This window comes from Schistocerca americana, chromosome X (assembly GCF_021461395.2).
Source record: "Schistocerca americana isolate TAMUIC-IGC-003095 chromosome X, iqSchAmer2.1, whole genome shotgun sequence".
NCBI lineage: Eukaryota > Metazoa > Arthropoda > Insecta > Orthoptera > Acrididae > Schistocerca > Schistocerca americana.
In genome coordinates this window covers 661,299,976-661,322,345 of record NC_060130.1, presented here as the reverse complement: position 1 = coordinate 661,322,345, position 22,370 = coordinate 661,299,976, and the positions used below count along the sequence as shown (strand labels likewise).

General features: G+C 37.8%; 1 protein-coding gene across 1 annotated transcript in view; it reads right to left on the bottom strand.

The window, feature by feature from the left end:
- Positions 1 to 22,370, bottom strand: part of LOC124555748 (rho guanine nucleotide exchange factor 17) — a 386,854-nt gene that overhangs the window by 59,018 nt on the left and 305,466 nt on the right. Inside the window, exon 11 of the mRNA XM_047129772.1 lies at positions 9,533 to 9,634. Coding sequence (XP_046985728.1) covers positions 9,533 to 9,634 — 102 coding nt within the window. The remainder of the gene's footprint in view (positions 1 to 9,532; positions 9,635 to 22,370) is intronic.

Sequence of the window (22,370 nt, the reverse complement as noted above, 5' to 3'; positions counted from 1 at the left end):
CAAATGCTGGTATGACAAACATTTTGGCCAACATGCTGCAAAGTGCACTTCATCGTGCAGTTACTCAGACAGTCAGGGTGTTCCCAGTAGAAGTGCAGTGTCTGCACACAATCCTCAACAGCCATTTCCACATACACATTTCACTGCATCAAAAAGAATTTACATAGCAGACAAGAATACAGGCACAAAATTTCTGAAAGATACTGGCTCTAACATCAGAATGCTGCCTGCCAGCTATGCACAAGACAACAAACAGGATGTTTAAGTCTGGTTGAAAGCAGGTAACACATCCATTATGAGCACTTACACCCACAATGTTCACCTTTGAAACTGGTCTTTCTAATCGTTTCACTTGGGCATTAATACTCATAAATGCCTCTGACCCTAGTTTGGGCACCAATTTCCCCACACACTTTTTGCTAGAAGTTAGGCTGTATGGAGAACACTTACTGAAGATAGTCAACAAAACTGCAATATCAGGGACTACAGATTGCCTTGTTTTTAGTGCATTACACAGAACTGACAATGCATATGCCTCTGAGAAATACATCCACATCTCACTCAGACAACCCATTACAGTGTGTGCACACAGAGTTGCATCAAACCACACTTTCAGGACGGTCAATTAATCCCTACCTACAGCCTGCAGACACATCACCACCACAGTTGGCAGCTTCTACACTGACCCACACAAGAGTCAGTCTCCAGATCAAGTCTAACATCAAGACAGTCTGGGTGCTAGGTTCTATCGCTGGAGAGTGTGTGTGTGTGTGTGTGTGTGTGTGTGTGTGTGTGTGTGTGTGTGTGTGTGTGTGTGTGCGAGGGGGCGGGGGGGGGGGGGGGGGCAGGGGTGGGGCAGGGGGGGTGGGGGGGGGAGGGGGGCACTGTGTGGCAGTGATAAATTCTTATGCTTGTGTGTCATCAGCTTAGTGGTCCTTATAGGTGACTTTTCTGATGTGTATTTTTATCGTTGCTGTTCCCTTGTAAGTTTTATACTTTTAGTTATCTGTCTTTACTGAATTATCTTGTATTTTAACATGTGTGAATAAAAGTTAATTCTGTACATTAGAAAGCTATGTGCAGCTATTTATGTGGATAAACTAAGTGCCCACAAGTTCATTGTAGAATTGATGGTGGGGACTTTCATGTCATAGGAGGATAATCTATTCAAAAAGTAGCATAAATATATTTCTCCTTAGATAAATATCACAAATTGTCCATTATGACACTTTACCAAAAAATATTAATGGTCTTACTCATTCACAAATCTCATACAATCTACCTACGTGGGGTAGTGCAGCTAATATATACATATGTAGATTATTTAAACTGTAAAAGTATGTGCACTGTAAATCTATCACCAAGGCATTCCCACAGAAATTGATCCTTAAAAATAAATTGTACAGCTGAACAAAAATAAACATATTCATAGCACTAGGTGTAAGTAACTGCACATAGGTTTTGAATGTACAGAACTAACTTTTATCCATCAACCCTAAACTATGCAACATTAAGTGACAAAGATCTTGAAATAGCCAAATTGTATATTACAACCAGTATCAGGAACTTAAAAACTCCTTCTACATTCACACAGGAAGTAAGATATCACCTTGTCTCAGCTTGTTGTTATCATGGAAGGGAGATCTTGGAACAAAGCATAGAAAATCCTTAATTAAGATATACATCAATAAATCCCATACAAAATCACTTGATGTTGTGCTGACAACTGCATGTATGCGCAGCTATATATTTGCAACTCTGCCTGAAACTGTTTTGTGTGTGTGTGTGTGTGTGTGTGTGTGTGTGTGTTCATACAGAAAACTGTTTTTATTTCATGTGGTGTGAAATTTAAATTTGCACTGTTTTGTCACAAATGCATGAAAAATTGTGTAGATTTTTTGTTTTTATGCAACTGCCAAACATTTTTAAGCACATTCCTGTATATACTGATGTAACCAATATCACTAGAAAAAGAGATCAAAAAATGAAAAATAAATAAATTTGTTGCTACAGAATGATGCTGAAGATTAGATGACTAGCTCACTTAATTAATGAGAAGACACTGAACTGAAGTGGGGAGAGAAGAAATTCATTGCACAATTTGATTAAAAGAAGGGATCAGTTGATAGAAGACATTCTCAAACATCAAGGAATCATCAGTTTAGTATTGGAGGGAAGTGTGGAGGATAAAACAGCAGAGGGAAACTAAGATATGTAGGTTGCAGTAACATCAACATTTATTCAGATCGCAGTATGAAGTTTTTCTGCATCTGCATATACATCTATACCCCAAAAGCTACATTGTGGTGTGGGGTGGAGGGTACTTCATGTACTAATGTCACTTCCTTCCTTTCCTATTCTAGTAGTGAATAGTTTTCAGGAATAATGACTGCCTGTAAGGCTCCATGTGTGCTTGAATGTCTCTAATTTTATTTTCATGGTCTTTTCACAAGATATACACAGGAGGAAGCACTGTATTTGTTGACTCTTCTAGGAATATTCACTCTCAGAGCAATAAACCACTTTGCAATGCAGAATGCCTCTCTTGCAATGTCTGACACTGGAGCTGGTTGATTATATCTGTGATTCTACAATAATGTTGGAATCTGAAGAAAGGAATTAAAATCTGTGCCGCAGCCAGGACTCGAACCTAGGTCTTTCATACTTACTAGGCAGATACGCTGACCATTACACCACTGCAGCACTATGGTCAACATAGCTGCATGAACTATACAAGTTGATTGCCCTCCCAACACAAACTCAGCAGTTAGACTGGGATGAGGTGTACAAGGAACCAAATTCTAATTTAAAATATAACTTATTTCATGATACACTTGTAAGAGAATTTGAAAACTGTTTCCCCAAGAAAATAGTTAAATCTAATTATAAGAAATCATGCAAAAAACCTTGGCTTGCTGAAGGAATAAAAATATCTTGTAACCACGAAAGGGAACTGCATCTAACAACAAGAAAGAGTAATGACCCAGAAACAGCCAAATATTATAAAAACTACTGTGCTACATTAAGAAAGGTTATTAAAAAGTCCAGAAACATGTGCATCATATCTCACATTAATACCTCTGATAACAAAATCAAAACAATTTGGAATATTATTACAAGGGAGACAGGGCAACCAAGAGTACAGGATGATGGCATTACCATCAAATCAAATGGAAACTTGACAAACAACAAGCAGGAATTCAAAAACATTTTGAATAATCATTTTTTAAATGTTATAGAGAAAATGGGATCTAAATGTTCATTAGAAGAAGCAAGGCAGTTAATGGAAGAGGCCTTACCCACACAATTTGATACAATTGAAATTCCACCCACCTCTCCTTCTGAAATTAGGAAGATAATAAACTCTCTCAAGAATAAAAGTTCACACGGAATTGGTGGCATTTCCAACATGATAAAAAAAGCTTGTTCTCAAGAAATAAGTGGGATTCTTAGCCACATGTGTAATAGTTCTCTGAAGCAGGGTATATTCCCAGATAGACTAAAGTATGCCACTGTTAAACCACTGCATAAAAAAGGGGATATATCTGATGTCAACAACTACCACCCAATCTCTCTTCTGATTGCCTTATCAAAAATTATTGAAAAAGTAATGTATTGTAGAGTAGCTTCACACCTTTGTAAAAATAAAGTTTTAACAAAATGTCATTTTGGTTTCCAGAAGGGTTTTGTGACAGATGATGCTATATATATACTTTCACTAATTTGGGATTTTTTTGTGATCTCTCGAAGGCTTTTGATTATGTAAATCATGGAATACTTCTAGATAAGCTCAAGTACTGTGGTATGAATGGGACAGTGGTCAAATGGTTTAAATCATACCTAACTGGAAGAGTGCAGAAAGTTGAAATAAGCAGTTCACATAATATGCAAAAAACTGGTGATTTCTCAAACTGGGGAACGATCAAGAATGGGGTGCCACAAAGTTCGGTCTTGGGTCCTCTTCTGTTCTTAATATATATTAATGACTTGCCATTCTATACTCACGAAGGTGCAAAGCTGGTACTTTTTGCCGATGATACAAGTATAGCTATCATACTCAACAGACAAGAATTAACTGGTGAAATTGTAAATGAAGTTTTTCAGAAAATCATTAAGTGGTTCTCTGCAAACAGGCTCTCATTAAACTTTGACAAAACACAGCATATACAGTTCCACACAGTAAATGGAATGACACCATTAATAAATATAGACTTCGATCAGAAATCGGTAGCTAAGGTAGAATATTCAAAATGTCTAGGTGTATGCATTGATGAGGGGTTGAACTGGAAAAAACACACTGAGTATCTGCTGAAACATTTGAGTTCAGCTACTTATGCTATTAGGGTCATTGCAAATTTTGGCAATATACATCTCAGTAAATTAGCTTACCATGCCTATTTTCATTCTCTGCTTTCGTATGGCATCATATTCTGGGGTAACTCATCATTGAGTAAAAGAGTGTTCATTGCACAAAAGCATGTAATCAGAATAATTGCTGTAGCTCATCCAAGATCATCCTGCAGACACTTATTTAAAGAGCTAGAGATCTTCACTGAAGCCTCACAAAATAAATAAATATATAATTTGTTAATAACAAATTTCATATATATATATATATATATATATATATATATATATATATATATATATATATATATATATATATACATATGAAATTTGTTATTAACAATCTGAATGAATTCAAAAGTAATAGCAGTGTACAACACTAGGAGAAAGGATGATCTTCACCACTCAAAGTTAAATCTAACTTTGGCTCAGAAGGAGGTAAATTATGCTGCCACAAAAGTCTTTGGTCACTTACCTAACAGCATCAAAAGTCTGACAGATAGCCATATAGCATTTAAAAGGAAATTAAAAGAATTTCTTAATGGAAACTCCTTTCACTCATTAGATGAATTTTTGGGTATAGTAAGTGGGTAATTTCCCTAACCCCCTTCCCACCCGCCCCCCCTCCCCCCCCCCCCCACCCTGCTAAAAAAAAAAAAATTATAAATATTAATTGTCATGTAATATTTTGTGTAATGTAATATCTTGTATAGACACATTTTATTAACCTGACACGTTCCACATCATTACGAAGTGTCGTATTCATGATCTATGGAACAAGTACTAATCTAATCTACTCCAGTTCATATCTTCAGCTTATTAATCCCTTACATTGTCATTATTACCAGTGACACTGTAAGGGAAAAATAAGCTGAAAATGTGAATTGGGTTTTGTGTTGGGGAGGGCATTCGATTTGGGTAGTTTGTGCAGCTCTGTTGCCCATAGTTTCTGTAGTGATGTAATGGTCAGCATATCTACCTAGTAAGCAAGAGAGACCTGGGCTCGTAGTCCTGGCTGCAGCACAAATTTTAATTCATTTCTTCAGCTTCCAACATTATCGCAGATAAAGATGAGGCTTAAATGTCTCATGGAAAACTTAATTATAAGATCTATAAGATCTCTGTGATTATTCTGTGCTTACTAAATGAATCTATGATGAAATGTGCCACTCTTCTTTGAATCTTCTCTATTTCCTCTATCAGCCTTACATGGTATGGATCCCATACTGACAAGCAGTATTCAAGTATTGGTCCAATGAATGTTTGGTGAGTTACTTCATTTGTTGATGGACTACATTTCCTGAGGATCTTTCAATGAATCTCAGTCTAGTATCTGCATTATTTGTAGTTAATTTCTTGTTGTCATTCCACTTCAAACTGCTCACTCCTAGATATTTTATAGAAGTAATTGTTTCCAATGATTGTTCTACAGTAGTGTAATCATACAATAAGGGTTCTTTCTCTCTATGTATTTCTTTACATTACATTTGTTTATGTTGAGAGTAAATTGTCACTCCCTAGGATTATACCAGATCTCTTGCAAAACACCCACTTATTTAAGCAAGTGTAATAACTTTTCCACAAAAAAGTAACACCAATGAAGTAGGATTAGTTATCAAGAATATTTTTGATAATTCGAGTTCAGGACATCGCATTTAATTCACTACCTTTACTGTGGAACACTTCTTTAATTCATAAAAAACAGTTTGTTCCCAATGTGTTATTATAGTTGTAAATTTCATTACTAGATACAGTATATGCAGTGTGTTCAAAAAGAAAAAGAACTTCTGAAATATCACACCAACCATCAGAGAGAGCATGCTGCAGCTACTGAGTGCACCTAGCAGCAGGTTTAGACAATTAGCAAGCAAACCACAGCTGCTGAAGTAAGCTTGTGTACAGCCTGCTCATTGGATTAATGCAATGAAGGAGCTTGAAGAACAATGTGTGTGTCCATGTGCAAAATTCTGCTACAAACTCAGCAAGATGTTCAGAGAGACATTTAAAATTCTTAAACAAGAATACTGGGAGGACTGTATGAGTTACATGCAGTGGTATGAGTGGTTTAAATGTTTACAACAGGGCAGAATGACAGTCTGTGACAATTCCAAGTCTGGATGTCCTGCCATCTCAATAAATGATGGTCATGTGGATAGCGTTCATGCTGTGATTAACAGAAATCATTGTTTAATTGTTTGGAAGTTGGTGAGGAGGTGGACATCAGCATAGGATCATGCCATCAAATTTAGAGTGAAAAACTTGAGATGCACTGTGTCAGTGCAAAATTCGTACTGTGTTTGTTGACCGAAGATCAGATACAGACCCATGTTGAAATGTGCAAGGAACTGCTTGCCACTGTTAATGAAAAATGAACACTTTCTTGAGAACACCATAACAGTTGGTAATACATGGGTGTATGCTGAAACAAAGGTGCAGTCATCACAATGTGTGGGCAAAGGGTCCAAAAAAACCATGCATCAGGTGGTAAAATATCAAGGTGACCTTGCTTGTGTTTTTTGACTACAAAGGCATTATCCATCATGAATTTGTGCCATGTGATCATATGGTAAACAAGGAAGGCTACTAGGGAATCCTAGTGTGCATGAGGGATGCTGTGTGCAGGAAGAGGCCTGAATTGTGGAAAAACCAGAGTTGGATAAGGTATCATGACAATGCACCATCTCACGTGTCACTCCTTGTGGCAATACACCACATTCCTGTTGTACCTCATCCACCATATTCTCTGAACCTAGCCCCAGCAGACGTTTGTTCTGTTTTCCAAACTGAAAAACATGCTGAAAGGACATTTCCAAACCATGGAGGAGATACAGGACAATACAATGAGAAACCTGTGTGCCATCTCACAAAATGTGTTCCTGGAGAAACAATGGGAACAGTGTATTGCCAGCAACTATTTTGAAGGGGACAGTGCTTAAAATGTTGTGTAATAAGCAATAAAGGTGGTACAAAAGTTTGGTTTCTTTTTGAACATACCTCATAAAATTTGAATGAATATAGTAAATATATATTAATGCATAATGAAAGGGGATGGAAGGTAATAGAAGAGAGCAAATAGAGGAAGATATTAGGATATAAAGGTGAGAGAGGAATAAAGAGACTAGTATGGATGGCAATTGTAGTGATGTTAAAAGACAGTAGTAGACCAATAAGCAGTCAGTAAACAGAGAAAGAAACCAAATTAAATGTAAAAAAAATGAAGTGAAACAGAAAATGGAAAGGAATTATATGCTGCTCCTATTCACAGAATGCAAGCAGAATTTTTACCATTTGCTTGATGACTAAACATACAGAGGAACTGAAGAGGACTGCATGAGTTGCAGTGAAAGAAAAATGACTAAATTACTAAAGCCATCAGGAAATTGTGACCAGTTACAGTAGTGTCACTGGGGGGATGAGACATCCAGGAACATTAAAGATTGTGCTATGGGAGTAGGCATATATGTGAAAGAATTACTCCCAGGCTCCAGCATCGAAGTGGGTCAAATCGGACACACAAACTCCTTGCCCTGAGTGGACCAAACTGGGGAGTGTTTGTAATGCACTAGTTCTAATATTTCTGGAGACATGGACAGGCATGTTTTTAAGCCCCTGCTGTATAGACTGCCCTGTATAACAGGTGTTATGGTGGGTATAGTATCGACCTGTGTTATTGACCTGCTTTGCAGGGCAGCCTACATATCAAGGCCAAGAAATGGTTTTCCTGCCCTTGACATGCAGGTTGCACAGCACAACATACTTGTTGTGCTGGAATAGTATCAGCCTGCTTTATTAACCCTACACATCATGGGAAAAAAAGTGTTTCCAAACCCTTGGCATACAGGCTGTGTTGCACAAGAGGCATGTTGGGTGAGTAGTACCAGCCTACGTTTTCCACATCTTTTGCAGGGTCTACACATGTGGACAGGCACGCCTGGAGGGGACAGACAGGGAGAGAGGGAGCAGGAGGGATGGATAGGGAGAAAGGAGGCAGGAGGTGAAGTACACTGAGGTAGGGGAAGTAGGAGATGGACAGAGAGAGAGAGAGGGGGTGAATAAGATGGACAGGAGGGAGGGTAGGGGGGGGGGGGGGGGGTGGAGGAGATGGTCAGAAAGAGTAGAGGAGAGGGAAGAGGAGATGGGCTGAGAGGTGGGAGGAAGAGATGAACAGAGAGGGAGGTGAGGCGGTGATGGGCAGAGAGTGAGGAAGAGAAGATGGACCAAAAGATGTGCTCATTACATGTGACAGATACGTACACATGTGAAGCTGTGAGGAAATGGCCAGTATTATATAAGAGTTAGCGACTTTATGCAGTGAATATATGAACACCACCTAAGAGAGTATGACCTAGTGGTGAACTTTAAAACTACACTAATGATTCATTCCACCAGACATGTCTATATAAATGATCAGTGAAAAGGTTGGAGCTGCACGTACGAACTGCTCAAATTTTTACTCACTTCAGCCTTATTTCTGTTTATATCATGAACAAACAGTACAGTTGGTCATAGAACACAGACTGTCACCTGTGGTTGCCAGTTTGCACAAGGAAATACTCAAAGAAAATATCTCATGACATGTCACATAAAACATATGTAGTGGGATACAGATGATGTATTTGTCATGTGGCCACATGAGCAGAAAAATTCATAAGAGTCTCTACAAAATTTCAGCTAGCCTCACTTGAGCTTACAGTTCACCACACAGATAGAACAAGTTAGAAACAATTGAGTCTTCATGTAATAGTAAAGCAAGATGGTGTGTCAAACACAGAAAGTCCATACACATGTATCCAGCTGTTATCACATGTGTTAACATGGAGCCTTATGAGTATGTACTAAAATTCAAAGAGCATGAGTCATCGCTGATGATGAGAGCTGGCCAACAGATCTCCAACAATTAAGAACAATGTTAAGACAAATGGATGTAGTAACTAACAAATAGAATAAGCAGTAGATCTTGAAGATTAAAAAAAATCAAAAATTTCAAATTTCCAGCAAACAGTGTCAGCTATGGTGCTTATGAAGCTTTATTTCGTTTTATAGATCACTGGCACAAATTGATGAGCTTAGTTTGACATCTTTAATTAACCAGAGTGACACTCTCTTCTTCATGAAGTAAATACAACCTTTTTGTGACAAGATGAAGAATTAGACAAAAATTTCAAAAATGATTCATGATACCAACCTGTCATAATGAAGATTCCCCTCATCAGTGTCTTCTACTGAAATGCTGATCCCAGATTTGCTGTTGAAAAAGTTGCTGTGTCCAAATCCATAATCAGAACGGCTATAAAAGAAAGACAGCATCAAAATCCATTCTCAATAATGCTCTCTCATTAAAGGTTCACATTTTGGTTTAACACTATTATTATTCTAATAAATATACAGTTTTTCGATACTAATTTATTAATTGGTGTCTTTAATTTGACCATACAATAATAAATAATAATGGACTGTTTTTTGTTGCATCATAAAAAGTATAGAGTCAAGAATAATCAACTATGGGTTCTTCCTGTTCATGCCCACACAATACATTAATACAAATAATTTAATTTATATGCAATGCTCTTGCTAGAATCAATATTTCTTCTCATCGTTAGGAATAAAAGTTTATTTGGGTGTAATAGGTATTATAATAACAATACCAATTTCTATAAGAACAGGAATTTCTGTATTATAGAAAAACAATAAGATTATCTAATTTACAAGTGCATGAGTATACATAATTAAATTTATTCCTGCTGTTGTTTACAACAAAAAGTTTAAATCTGTGGCTTCCAAAACCAAATCTTATGCCATTTATGAAACCAGATAGTAACTCTGATATTCAAGAAATGCATGTGAATGGAGGGAAATTAATTAATCCATATATGTAAAATTCAAAAGGATTCAAATGGGTAAACATCTAAGGCAAAATGAGAATGCTGATTAGCTGCCCAGAATTTCATCCTCATTGCTAATTCTGTTTCTGACTAGATGAATCATGGCAATGGGGTTCAAGCACCCCAAAAATCATGGACCTTGCTGTCATAATGTGGCTTGTGTGCCTCAGTGATACAGACAGCCATACCATAGGCTGAACCTCAATGGAGGGTTATTTGTTGAGAGGCCAGGCAAACATGTGGCTCCTGAAGAGGAGCAGCAGCCTTTTCTGTAGTTGCAGGCAAACAGTCTGGATGACTGACTGATCTGGTCATGTAACATCAGCCAACATGGCCTTTTTGTGCTGGTACTGAAAACTCCTTAAAGCAAGGGGAAACTACAACTGTAATTTTTCTCAAGGGCATGCAGCTCTGCCATATGGGTAAATGATGATGGTAGCCTCTTGGGTACAATATTTCAGATGTAAAATAGTCCATCATTTTGATCCCAGAGTGGAAACTACCAAGGAGGATGTCACCACCAGGAGAAACGAAACTGGCATTCTATGGGTTGGAGTGTGGAATGTTAGTCCCTTAATTGGGCATGTTGCTTAGAAAATTTAAGAAGGTAAACAGATAGGTTGAATTTGTATATAGTGGGAATTTACATAGTCTGATGACAGGACAAACAGGCCATCTGGTTAGGTGAGTACATGTTTATGAACACAACTCAAATACAGATAATTTTAAAATTAGGGCAGCCACAGCTAAAATAGTTATATGACTGATTGATCAACAGCATGACAGATGTTTAATTACATGTATTGAAACTATTAAAATATAAAACTGAATGAAACATCCAGTAGTCTGCTGTAGCTATACTTATTTAAGTCGATTAGAGATCCACACAAGCCGTTTCGCAACTTTTAAGTTGCATCTTCTGGTGTATATAAATGCAACATGGCATGGTATAGAGGGTTGTTACGGAATGCCACAGAGTAAGAGTTTGTGTGGTTAGGCAAAGTTCTTGCCTTCCTCAGTTGATAAAAACCATCATCAATGGTGAATGTACAGTCTGTGTTAGAATCACAAACTCTCATCACTTTACTGGTTAAAACATGTTCCTGTGAATATATGTCAAGTAACAGGCAATGTCCCTGGATAACATTTATGAGGGACATCATCTGGTGCTTGACATTGAGCCACAGGAACATAATTTAATCAGTAAAATTATGAAAGTTCATGATTCTAACACAGACTGAACATTCATCATTGATGATTTTTATCAGTTGAGGGAGGTTGAGAACTTTGCCTAACCACACCAACTGTTAATCTGTGCCATTCTGTTACATCTCTTTCTATACCAAATGACATAGCATTTACGTACACTAGAAGATGCAACTTAGAAGTTATGAAACCACTTGGGTGCATCTTTAATAGGCTTAAATAAATACAGTTACAGCATACTACTGGACTTTTCATTCAGTTTCATATTTTTATAGTTTTTACACCTGTATTTAAACACCTGCTGTATTGTATGAATTGGTCAGTCAATTATGTACAACTCAAATAGGGGTAATGCAGGAGTAGGTGTAATTATGAATAAGAAAATAGGAATGCAGGTAAGCTATTATGGCCACCACAGTAGTACAAGTTTATATGCCAACTAGCTTTGCAAATGTTGAAGAGACTAAAGAAATGTATGACGAAATGAAAGCAATTATTCACATGGTTAAGAGAGATGAAAATTGTGGTGGGGGACTGGAATTGGATGGTAGGAAATGGAAGAGAAGAAAAAATAGAGGGTGAATATGAATGGAGGAAAGGAGTGAAAGAGGAAGCCACTTGGTAAAATTTTTCACAGACTATAATTTAATCATCACTAACACTTCACTTAAGAATCATGAAAGTAGCTACCATACTTGGAAGAGACCTGGAAGCATGAGAAAGTTCCAGATTGACTATATAATGGTAAGACAAAGATTCTGGAGCCAGATTTTAAACTGTAACATTTCCAGGAACAGATGTGGATTCTTGCCACAATTTATTTGCTATGAACTCTAGATTAAAACTGAGGAAATTACAAAAAGATAAGAAATGAAGGAGCTAGACCCTAGATAATTTGAAATAACCAAATGTGTTGAAAGCTTCAGAGGCAGCATTAGGCAATGATTGACTACAACAGAGAACAGGAACACAGTATAATACAAATGGTTAGCTTCCAGAGCTGAAATAGTGAAGGCAGCCGAGGATCAAATGTTAAAAAGACAAGGCCTAGAAGAAATCTTGAATATGACAGAAGATACTGAATTTAACTGATGAAAGCAGAAAATATAAAAATGCAGCAAAAGAAACAGTTGAAACTGGATACAAGTGTCTAAAAATGAGATTGACGGGAAGTGCAAAATGGTTAAACAGGAATGGCTACAGGACAAATATAAGGATATAGAAACAGATACCACTAGGGCAAAGATGGATACGATCTAAAGAAAATTAAAGAGATGTTTGGAGAAAAGAGAAGCAGCTGTATGAATATCAAGAGCTCAGATTGGGAAACCAGTCCTGTGCAAGCAAATGAAAGCTGAAAAGTAGAAACTGTATAAAGAGGGGCTGTACAAGGGAAATAAATTTGAAGGCAATATTATTGAAAGGGGAGAGGACATAAAAGAAGATAAGATGCAAGATATGATATGGACAGAAAAAATTTGACACAGCACCAAGAAAGCCCCTTGGAGTAGACAACATTCCATCAGAACTACTGATCCTTCAGAGAATCAGCCATGACAAAACTATTCCACTGGTGTGCAAGTTGCATGAGACAGGCAAAATAACCTCAGACTTCAAGGAGAATGCAATAATTACAGTCCAAAAGAAATCAGGTGCTGACAGATGCCAATCTTACCTGACTATCAGTTTAATAAGTCATGTTGCAAAACACTAACACAAATTCTTTACAGAAGAATGGAAAAACTGATAGAAGCCAACCTTGGGGAAGGTCAGTTTGGATTGGGAAATGTAGAAACACATAAGGCAGTGCTGACCCTATGAGTTCTTCCAGAAGATAGGTAAAGGAAATGCAAATTTATAGCACTTGTGGACTTAGAGGAAGTTTTTGACAATGTTGACTGCAATACACTTTGAAATTATGAGGGCAGCATGGGTAAAAGACAGGGAATTAAAGGCTACTCACAACCTGTGCAGAAACCAGACAGCAGTTATAAGTCAGGGGGCATGGAAAGGAAACAGTTGCTGAGAAAGGAGTGAGACAGGGTTGTAGTCCGTGACTGATGTTACTCAGTGTGTCATTGAGCAAGTAGTAAAGGAAACAAAAGAAATATGAAGAAGGAATTAAAATTCAGGGACAAGGAATAAAGACTTTTAGGTTCGCTGATGGTGTAATTCTGTCAAAGATAGCAAAGGACTTGGAAGAGACACTGAGTGAAATGAACAGTGTCTTGAAAGGAGGATATAAAATGAACATCAGTGAAAACAACAAAAGGGTAATGAAATGTAACTGAATTAAACCAGGTGATACTGAGGGAATTATACTAGGAAACAAGACACTAAAAGTAATAGAGGAGTTTTGCTAATTGGGCAGTAAAATAACTGATGATGGCCAAAGTAGAGAGGATATAAAATGTAGACTGGCAATGGCAGGAAAAGTGTTTCTAAGGAAGGGAAATTTGTTAACATTGAACATAGATTTAAGCATTAGGAAGTCTTTTCTGAAGGAATTTGTCAAGGGGGCAGCCATGTGTTAAAGTGAAATGTGTGTAACAAATGGTTCATGCAAGAAGAGAATAGAAGGTCTTGAAATGTGGTGCTGCAGAAGAATGCTGAAGATAAGGTGGGTAGATAATGTAGCTAATGACGTACTGAATAGAATTGGGGAGAAAATACATTTGTTGCACAACTTGACTAAAAGAAGGCACCAGTTGACACGACAAATTTGACACATCAAGCGATCACCAATTTAGTATTAGAGGGAAGTGTTGGGGGTAGAAGTTATAGAGAGATATCAAGAGATGAATATGGTAAGCAGTTTCACAAGGAAGTAGGCTGCAGTAGTTATTTGGAGATGAAGAGGCTTCACAGGATAGAATGAATGGAGAGCTGCATCAAACCAGTCTTCACACTGAAGGCTGCAACAGCTATTTCCCATTATATTGGTGCACATGTGAACCTGATGTCATACATCAAACATTTTTTATCAAATCACAGATATTTAGTTCTTGTCTTCTTGAAAGTACTTCCTTCCTCTATTCACACATTTGTCACAGCAATGTTTCTGCTTCACCATGCTGTCCTTAAAAACTCCTTATGGAATGTTTATTTAGTTCTCATGAAGAATTCTCCTTGAAGCTATAAATGGTTTTGAAGCAGCATCCTTTCAGCACTAATTTTGATTTTGAAAGTAAGAAAATCACTTTGAGATGTGGTGAGCAGTGTGGTTGTAGGAAGATTTTTACATTTAACTTGAGATATGACAGAACTGAGTGGTCAGATATGCTGTCTTTGTGTATGAATCAAGAGGTAACAGAACAAATCTTTCACTTGACAGTAGTGTGTATATTGTTTTGAAACTATGTAACAGAAAAAAATCCAAACAGACTGGGACATGAACCCAGAATCTTACCTTTCAGGGGCAACGGCATTACTAATGGATCATGACCCCAGAGAGTGTTTCATGAGTCATGACTTGACTGTTTAGTCAGTAAGAGTATTCCCCATTCTATATTTGGGTGACAATTCTGGTGACATGAAAAATCTCTGAGCATCACTTCAACATTGAATCAAAACTGCCACTTTTTCTGCATGGAGACCGTCTACCATTCCATTGGGATGACATGACTTTAATCTCAGTGACAAAGCTACAAACCCAACATATGTTGCATGTGATGATCCTTTGCATAAATATTTCTTCATTGTCAAATTGTTCAAGGAATCCACTGCAAACATTCACTTGATATTGTTACTGATATTCAGCCATTACAGTGAAGTGTAAATGTGACTGAACTTTTGAATCAAAAGAACCATTGGTAACACATTGAACAACCTTGAGCATCATCTTCACAAACTTGTGTCTAAAGTTAAGATATTTACAAGAATATTTTCCCTGTGTCCATGCAAAATTTTGTATTGCATCATTGTACTCAGAAATGAAACACAGGAAAATACTGCACTACCACTCACTTAAATAACAATATTTCAGCAACTTAAAAAAAAGGTATTACTTGGCAGGTTGTGAGGCATATAATGCTGCTGACAGCAAATTGCTATGCTCCTCTGTTGCCACATTAAAAAAAAGGTTCTGTTCTTTTTTAAATACTTTTGTATTTGTCATTGACGATTGTACAACACAAAGTATATTTTGTGCAAATGAATTACGAGACCTACAATCATGATACAACTTCCAAAAGACTGTAAATATGGAACAAAGTTTTTCTTCTTTTTACTTTTTATTTAAAGACCCTCACTTCAGGTGATAAATATTCCTTAACTATGAAAGTCCATCAGTCAACTTTAAGGAAAGAAAAATGAGATGGCTGTGTACTAATCTTTTAAACTTTTCTTTTGCCACACGACATCACACAATGGAAGTACACTGGTCTAAAATTTGCTTTAACATAGATTATCTCCTTCTGTTACAGATAAATTGCAAACTGGCTCAGCTAAACAATGGACTTGCCATATATGTGTATTTTATTACCACATATTCATCTGAATGATATATTTCATCACATACAAAGTTGAAAATCATAACAATATTGAGTGAACTGACTAAGATGCAGCTGAACTTTGACACCTTATAATGACTTAAATCAGAGTAGTAAATATCACTAGCCCAAACAATATAAGAATGATTGAATATAAAATAGAAGTATTTTCTTTAAGTTCACATCTACTAAATGGTAGACTTGTTCAGTGTACGTTTGTTGGTATTGTCTTTGCACAGATAATGATGTCACCAGTTTTCCTGCCATACATACTCTCAAAAACATCAGTAAGATCGGTTGTGCTCTAGGCTGAAAATTGTGAAAAAAAATAGAAAGTCTAGAAGAGAGGAGGCTGTTCCTCATTAACTCCCATAAACTATGCTCTTTCACCATTTTCTTCACACTGTCTCTGGTCTGAACCTCTGATAGTCCCTGTTCTCCACCTGCCATTTACCCCTCTCAATCCTTCTGTCTTTGGTCCTCTATTCTATTTCCTTTCTGCTCTTCATAACACACTATCATCTTACTGTCTACAACTTCACTTGCCTTCCCATTCTCCTTGACCTACACCACCAACCAAGTTACCTGTGCTACAGTAACAGAACTGTGTGTGTGTGTGTGTGTGTGTGTGTGTGTGTGTGTGTGTGTGTGTGTGTGTATAGAGAATTTATATGAATCTCTTTGTTCTCAAGATGAAAGGAAATATAAAAGTTTACAGAGTAGTCATCTCTATATTTTGAATTCCTATGTGAAGTTACAAACTTAAATTTAGGTGACGATGTATCCTCCCAGTCATTTTTCATTTTCTAGAATGGTAGCAACTCTAAATTGATTCCTATATATTATAAAAATTGACATGTATGCATATGTGTTCCACATCTTGTCTTAAACCACTGGACTGATCTCAGCCAAACTTGGCACATATATCACTTTCTATCAAATAGAATTGGTGTTTGGGTAAGAACCACTCACCTATCAAAGGGGTGAAGGCAGGGGTGAAAAATCAGTGCAGCCCACAATGTGTGAATATCTGTACTTTAGTCATCCAGTATATGAGGATGAGACCACTCAGTGACTTGCAAAATCCTTTACACATAACTTCAAAAATTTATGAAACATCTTCTTGCAGACAACCCCCATAAAAATGACGATAGGAAAAAAAGTTTATTGCTTACTACATTTTTGCTGTTCATGCAGTAAAATAGCCACATGAAGCATTACATTTTAACTACACCCTTGGGATGATTTCAACCAAAGTTTGTACACATATTTGTTACAAAGTGGAAAAAAATACTGTTGGGGTAAGAACCACCAGTGTGCTATTGGGGTGGGGGTGATAGCATGGAGAGAGAATGGGAGGAGGAGATGGATAAACAGGGAGGGGAAGGAGGAGATGGGCGCAGCTAGGGACAGAGAGAGGGGCAAGAGAAAATAGACAGAGAAAGGGGGAGGGTGAAATGGGTAGAGCAAGGGGTCAGGAGGAAGTGGACAGAAACAGGAGATAGGAAGAGATGGGAAAAGAAAGTGGGGAGGAGGAGATGGACAGAGAGAGGAGGAAAAGCAGATGGACAGAAAGTGTGGGAGGAGCAGATGGACAGGGAACAGGGTAGGAGAAGGTGACAGAAAGAGGGACAGAAGAAGATGAACAGAAAGCCTTCCCCCTCGCTGTTTGTCCATCTGCTGGTCCCCACTCCCTCTGTCCATCTCTTCCTACCTCCTGTCTGTGTAGATTTCCTCCTGGTCCATCTTACTACCTATTACAATAGGAAGCTGGTGGTTCTTACTCCCAACTATTGTGGTGAGAATGGGTAGGGAAGAAGCAGAGGGATAATTATGGAGAGGGAAGGAGGAGGTGGACACATCGAGGGACAGAGAGAGGGGACAGGTAGACAGTCACTAGTGGCTCCCGTTGTTACCACCTTATTGGGTTTATTAGAGTTGGAGTTAGTAGCAATCTTGGGTGGTGTAAGTAGGGAGAACATGAATAGTGGAGACATATGGAGTAAGTGAGGGAGGAATGGGACAGGAGGGGTCAAGAAAGACTGTGATACTGTGCAACAAGCAGGAAAATTTTATGGATAGGCATACTGGGTAATCATCTTGGGTATCGGAGGGCAGGCTGTGGGCAACAGGATGAAGATATAGGATAACAAGAGTGGAGATTCTCACATTTGTACCATAGCAGTGTCACAATAGGGCTTGGCTTTCTGCATGGCTGAGCTTATAGATGTTGGGAATCATGTAGAAAATGTATGTGTAGGGGTTCCTTCAGCTGAGACACTGTCAACTTCTCCCAACTGATCTCCTGTTCCTTTACCATCTGGTGCCCTGCTCATCACTACTGATGTTATCTACCTCTACACTGGCCTACCTAATACCTATTGTCATAATACTGAAACAATAGAGGTGTGAGAATAATTGCTACTGGGTGCTGGGAACCATCTTATCGTTTGTCAGGATGATCCTAACACCCACCTGGGGTGTTTTGGGTTATTCTTGGCAGCTTGGGAGAGGGGAGTGAAGTGGGCAGCTGTAGAGAAACAAATGATGAATATTCACAAGTTATTTATTAATACATTAAACTTGGTGCTGGCTCATAATATTTCCAATCAATGTCATGAGCAAGGCAGTACAGGGTGCAGTGGGCACATCCTGCTGAGAAGGTGGCATGCTGATACTGGCAAAGCCGGCATACCAAGAGCTGAGTTGGTAGTGGTGGCCACGATGCAGCATATGGCTACCTGTGGTTTCTTCTCACTTTTGGCAGGTCACAGTTCTGCCCAGAGTCTGACTCTGGACTGAAGGGCAACTGTGGGCCACACAGTAGTGGAAGAGTGTTGGCTGCCAGGGCCAGGGCAGTCAGGCAGTGGCCATCATTTCAGATCCCATTGGCATTAGTGGCAGTGGCAATACATTTGTGGTCTAAACTCCAAGGATGCATCAGTAAAACTCATGGTGATGACTGACATATGGCAGGCATTATGGACAGAGTTGCTGTGCCAATCATTACTTAATGAACTGGTCCAGGATGTCTATGCAGCTGCTCTGTTCTGACTTTGTGGAAGGGACTGCATTTCTGTGTCACCGCAGAAATGTCTGGAACAGGGTTGGTAACTGACATTTGTCTGTTGTCACATGGCAATGTGTCAAACTACTGAAATTCCTGATGCCATTGACACAAAAAAGTAGGTTGACACAGAAGCAACTGCTTCTGCTGAGTTGCTGAACTGGCGGGGACATTGACCAGTGACAGCAGTTGCTTGGAGTCCCAGTGCTCTGTCCATAGCTCTGTCAGTGTATTTTCCCTCACATCTCCTTCCTTATATGAAAAATGTGGTCCAAGATCTGTACTGAAAAGTGTCTGGAACACTAACATTAATTCGCTTACAGGTATTTACAATTGGGCATCTTCCTCTACTGCACCCACTGTTACAGTTGGTTCTTTGTATTATTTACACTATCTCACAACCACTCAGTGTCTGTGTTCTCATCTGCACTATCTCCACTTCAACTCTCACTTTTTGTCTTGTTAGCAGCAATATCACTACATATAATGGGAATGGAATGGCATCAGGAAGGTATTTTAATCCACTTGCCATTTGTATGCTAAAATTTGCATCTCCCACATTCTCATATTACTTTCATCACATACTCATGGGCATGAAACTAAGTTACATCACATACCTCTAACAGTCTGAATAAAATTCTCACATGCAATGTTAAGTCATATCCTGCATCTATATAAACAATATTACATTCTGTCCTGCACTATACTGCATTCTGTAGTTCAGTAGAGCTGAGGATCTCACTGAACATAAAGGAAACATGATGAATACCATTGCATGACACAATATTGTGAAGATAAATAGCTACAGTTCAGTAATCAATCAAATATTAATATCAGTAAAATATGAAAGGAAGTTATGACTCATTTTACAATTCTTGCATGTGTGTCAGGTATAAGAGAAGTTTACTTGAATTTTCTCTAGATACTTCCAGATTCAATGTACTATCACGTTCAAAAGTATGCAAATCACGTGAATTACATTCCACCTGATTTGCATGCAGTCCTCATAATATAACTGTTGTACAGGTCCTCTAATCTCTTTCCATTACAGTTGTTTGACTATACAGAATGGTTACTACAAGAGACAAGTGAAGAACATTGATCTGTGTGGCTATCCATCCAGATGCAAATTAATACAATGATATTGCAAATATCAGGATACACATTATTATGTATGGCAGAATCATTAACGCTTGTAAACACAAATGTATTACAATAAATGACACTGCAAAAACAAAGTTTCTTCTTGAAATTACATGACAAAAATTTTTGTAGTAGACTGGGACATGGGACTCCTACCCAGCAAACATCTCCCTGTTCACTAACCATGAAAGACCATAAACATGGTTTCTATCACAAATAACAAAGTGTTCACATTTTTAAACTTGAATTAATGTGATGCAGATTTTGTGTTCAATGTGGAATCGAACCCAACTAGTAGTGACATTGTTAATGAAGCACAATCAAATCCTAGAAATCAAATTTTTTCACCATAAATGAGATGACAAGCCCAAATGATGAAATATGAAAGTTTTGCCTAATCAGGATTTGAAACCAACATGTATTGCCATCATTTTCTAGCCACGAGTAATTAAATTTCACTTTATTTCTGCAGTAGTGAGATGCATGCATGTCCAAACTGGAAATAATCTGATGAAAAGTTCTGTGCTGACTGGGAATCAAACCCCAAATGTATTATCATTGTTGACTATACACAAAGACACACTTATTATTGAATGCTTTTTCACCTGTAGCTAGGAGTAGCTTGTATAAACCTGAAAATATGTGCTGAAAATTTGTGTTCCTGACAAGGAGTTGAAACCAGCACTATCATTATTGTTGATGACCCACAACAAGAGGTGTTAAAAATAATGTTTATTTATCACTTGCGGCTTGGTGTGTGTAAGCTACGGCTTCAAATAACATGATGAAAAATTTTGTGCTGGACAAAGATTCAAATCCAGACAAACAGTTTTCATGATGACCATAAGGGGTTTCAACTATTTGGGGAACAACAAAATGATGGAATTAAATCATCCTGAAGGTGTAAAATCCCATAAAAGAGGAGATATGAGTCTAGCATTAATATTTTAAACATCTTAAGTTCAAATAGAGTAAGAAGTGCCATGTGACCTTACATGATGATTGTTTCACTGATAAGATGAAACTTTTGACATATGAAAGCTATTTCCATCTATTGTCATGGCCGGCTTACACTGATTCTCTTCCATTTGGTAGCAAAGGGACCTTATGTTTAATGTGGATTTGGAACCAACCCTATGTTGTTCAATCAGTGTTGCCAGAGACGAAGACAGACTACTTGTGCTTGTTAAAAATGGCTGCCAGATGCGTGAATCAAACCCAGACCTTAAGCATATGAAAATAGATTCATTCCAACAAACCATGAAACAGCATATTTGATTTTGTCATAGTGAATGATGCTTCACATTTAATGTGAATTCTGACTCCCTGGAGGTGGATTACGGCCTGTTCATAACATTCAGTTCCTGGTATGTATGCATCACCAATCACCATGTGCCTCAGCTACTCAGTGCGTACTTCTGACTTGATTTTGTTATCACTGAAGTAAAATCATGTAACAGCCACCTGCACAAACTGGCAACATGGGAGGATGCAAAATTTTCTATAGGAAGAGTTTTTTTCCACTTGCGCTGCTGTGATGTATACATTTATGGTCTAGTGCAAAATATAGTCAGTATAAATGCAAAGCTGAGGTACTGAGCTGACTCTTCTATTTAACTCTTTTTAAACCACATTTTGTCTCATATAATTGTATAGGCAAGGGCGTTCTGACCTATTCTTATGAAACATATGGTGTGAAGAATACTGAAGTATGTAATCTACCATTTCAGGCAAAATTTTTCAGTAAAAAGTAGAATGGTGCATAAGTTTGTGGAGATTTAGTTAAGTTTGTTGTCATGCAGATTGTTATAAGTATATTTATCAATCATCATATTTTATTTGAGATTCCAAAATTGTTCTTGCAGTAATTTAGTGAACTTGGCATAGCAGAAGATTATTAGGAAGTTTTTTAAGGGGAGCCGGAATGATGAAAATGACAAAAGTAACGTTTTTTGTTTTTCTCATTATAAAATTATGTGGAGTTTTCTGAATCAAACAAATCAAGTTTCACCCTTCTAAGTGAATTATAAGTGTGTTTTTTATTACTGCAAAGTTGACACGCCATGTAAAAGGTTGTAGCGACTTGGTGTGTCACCTCTGACAACGCTGCTCACTGGCTGCAAGCAAGGTATCTTTGCAGAATGCGGAATTAGACAGTGTTTTGTTTCCCAATTTTGTATGGCTTTATCTCTATGACAAGTGACTGTTCATATTGGTAAACATAAATGCTATACC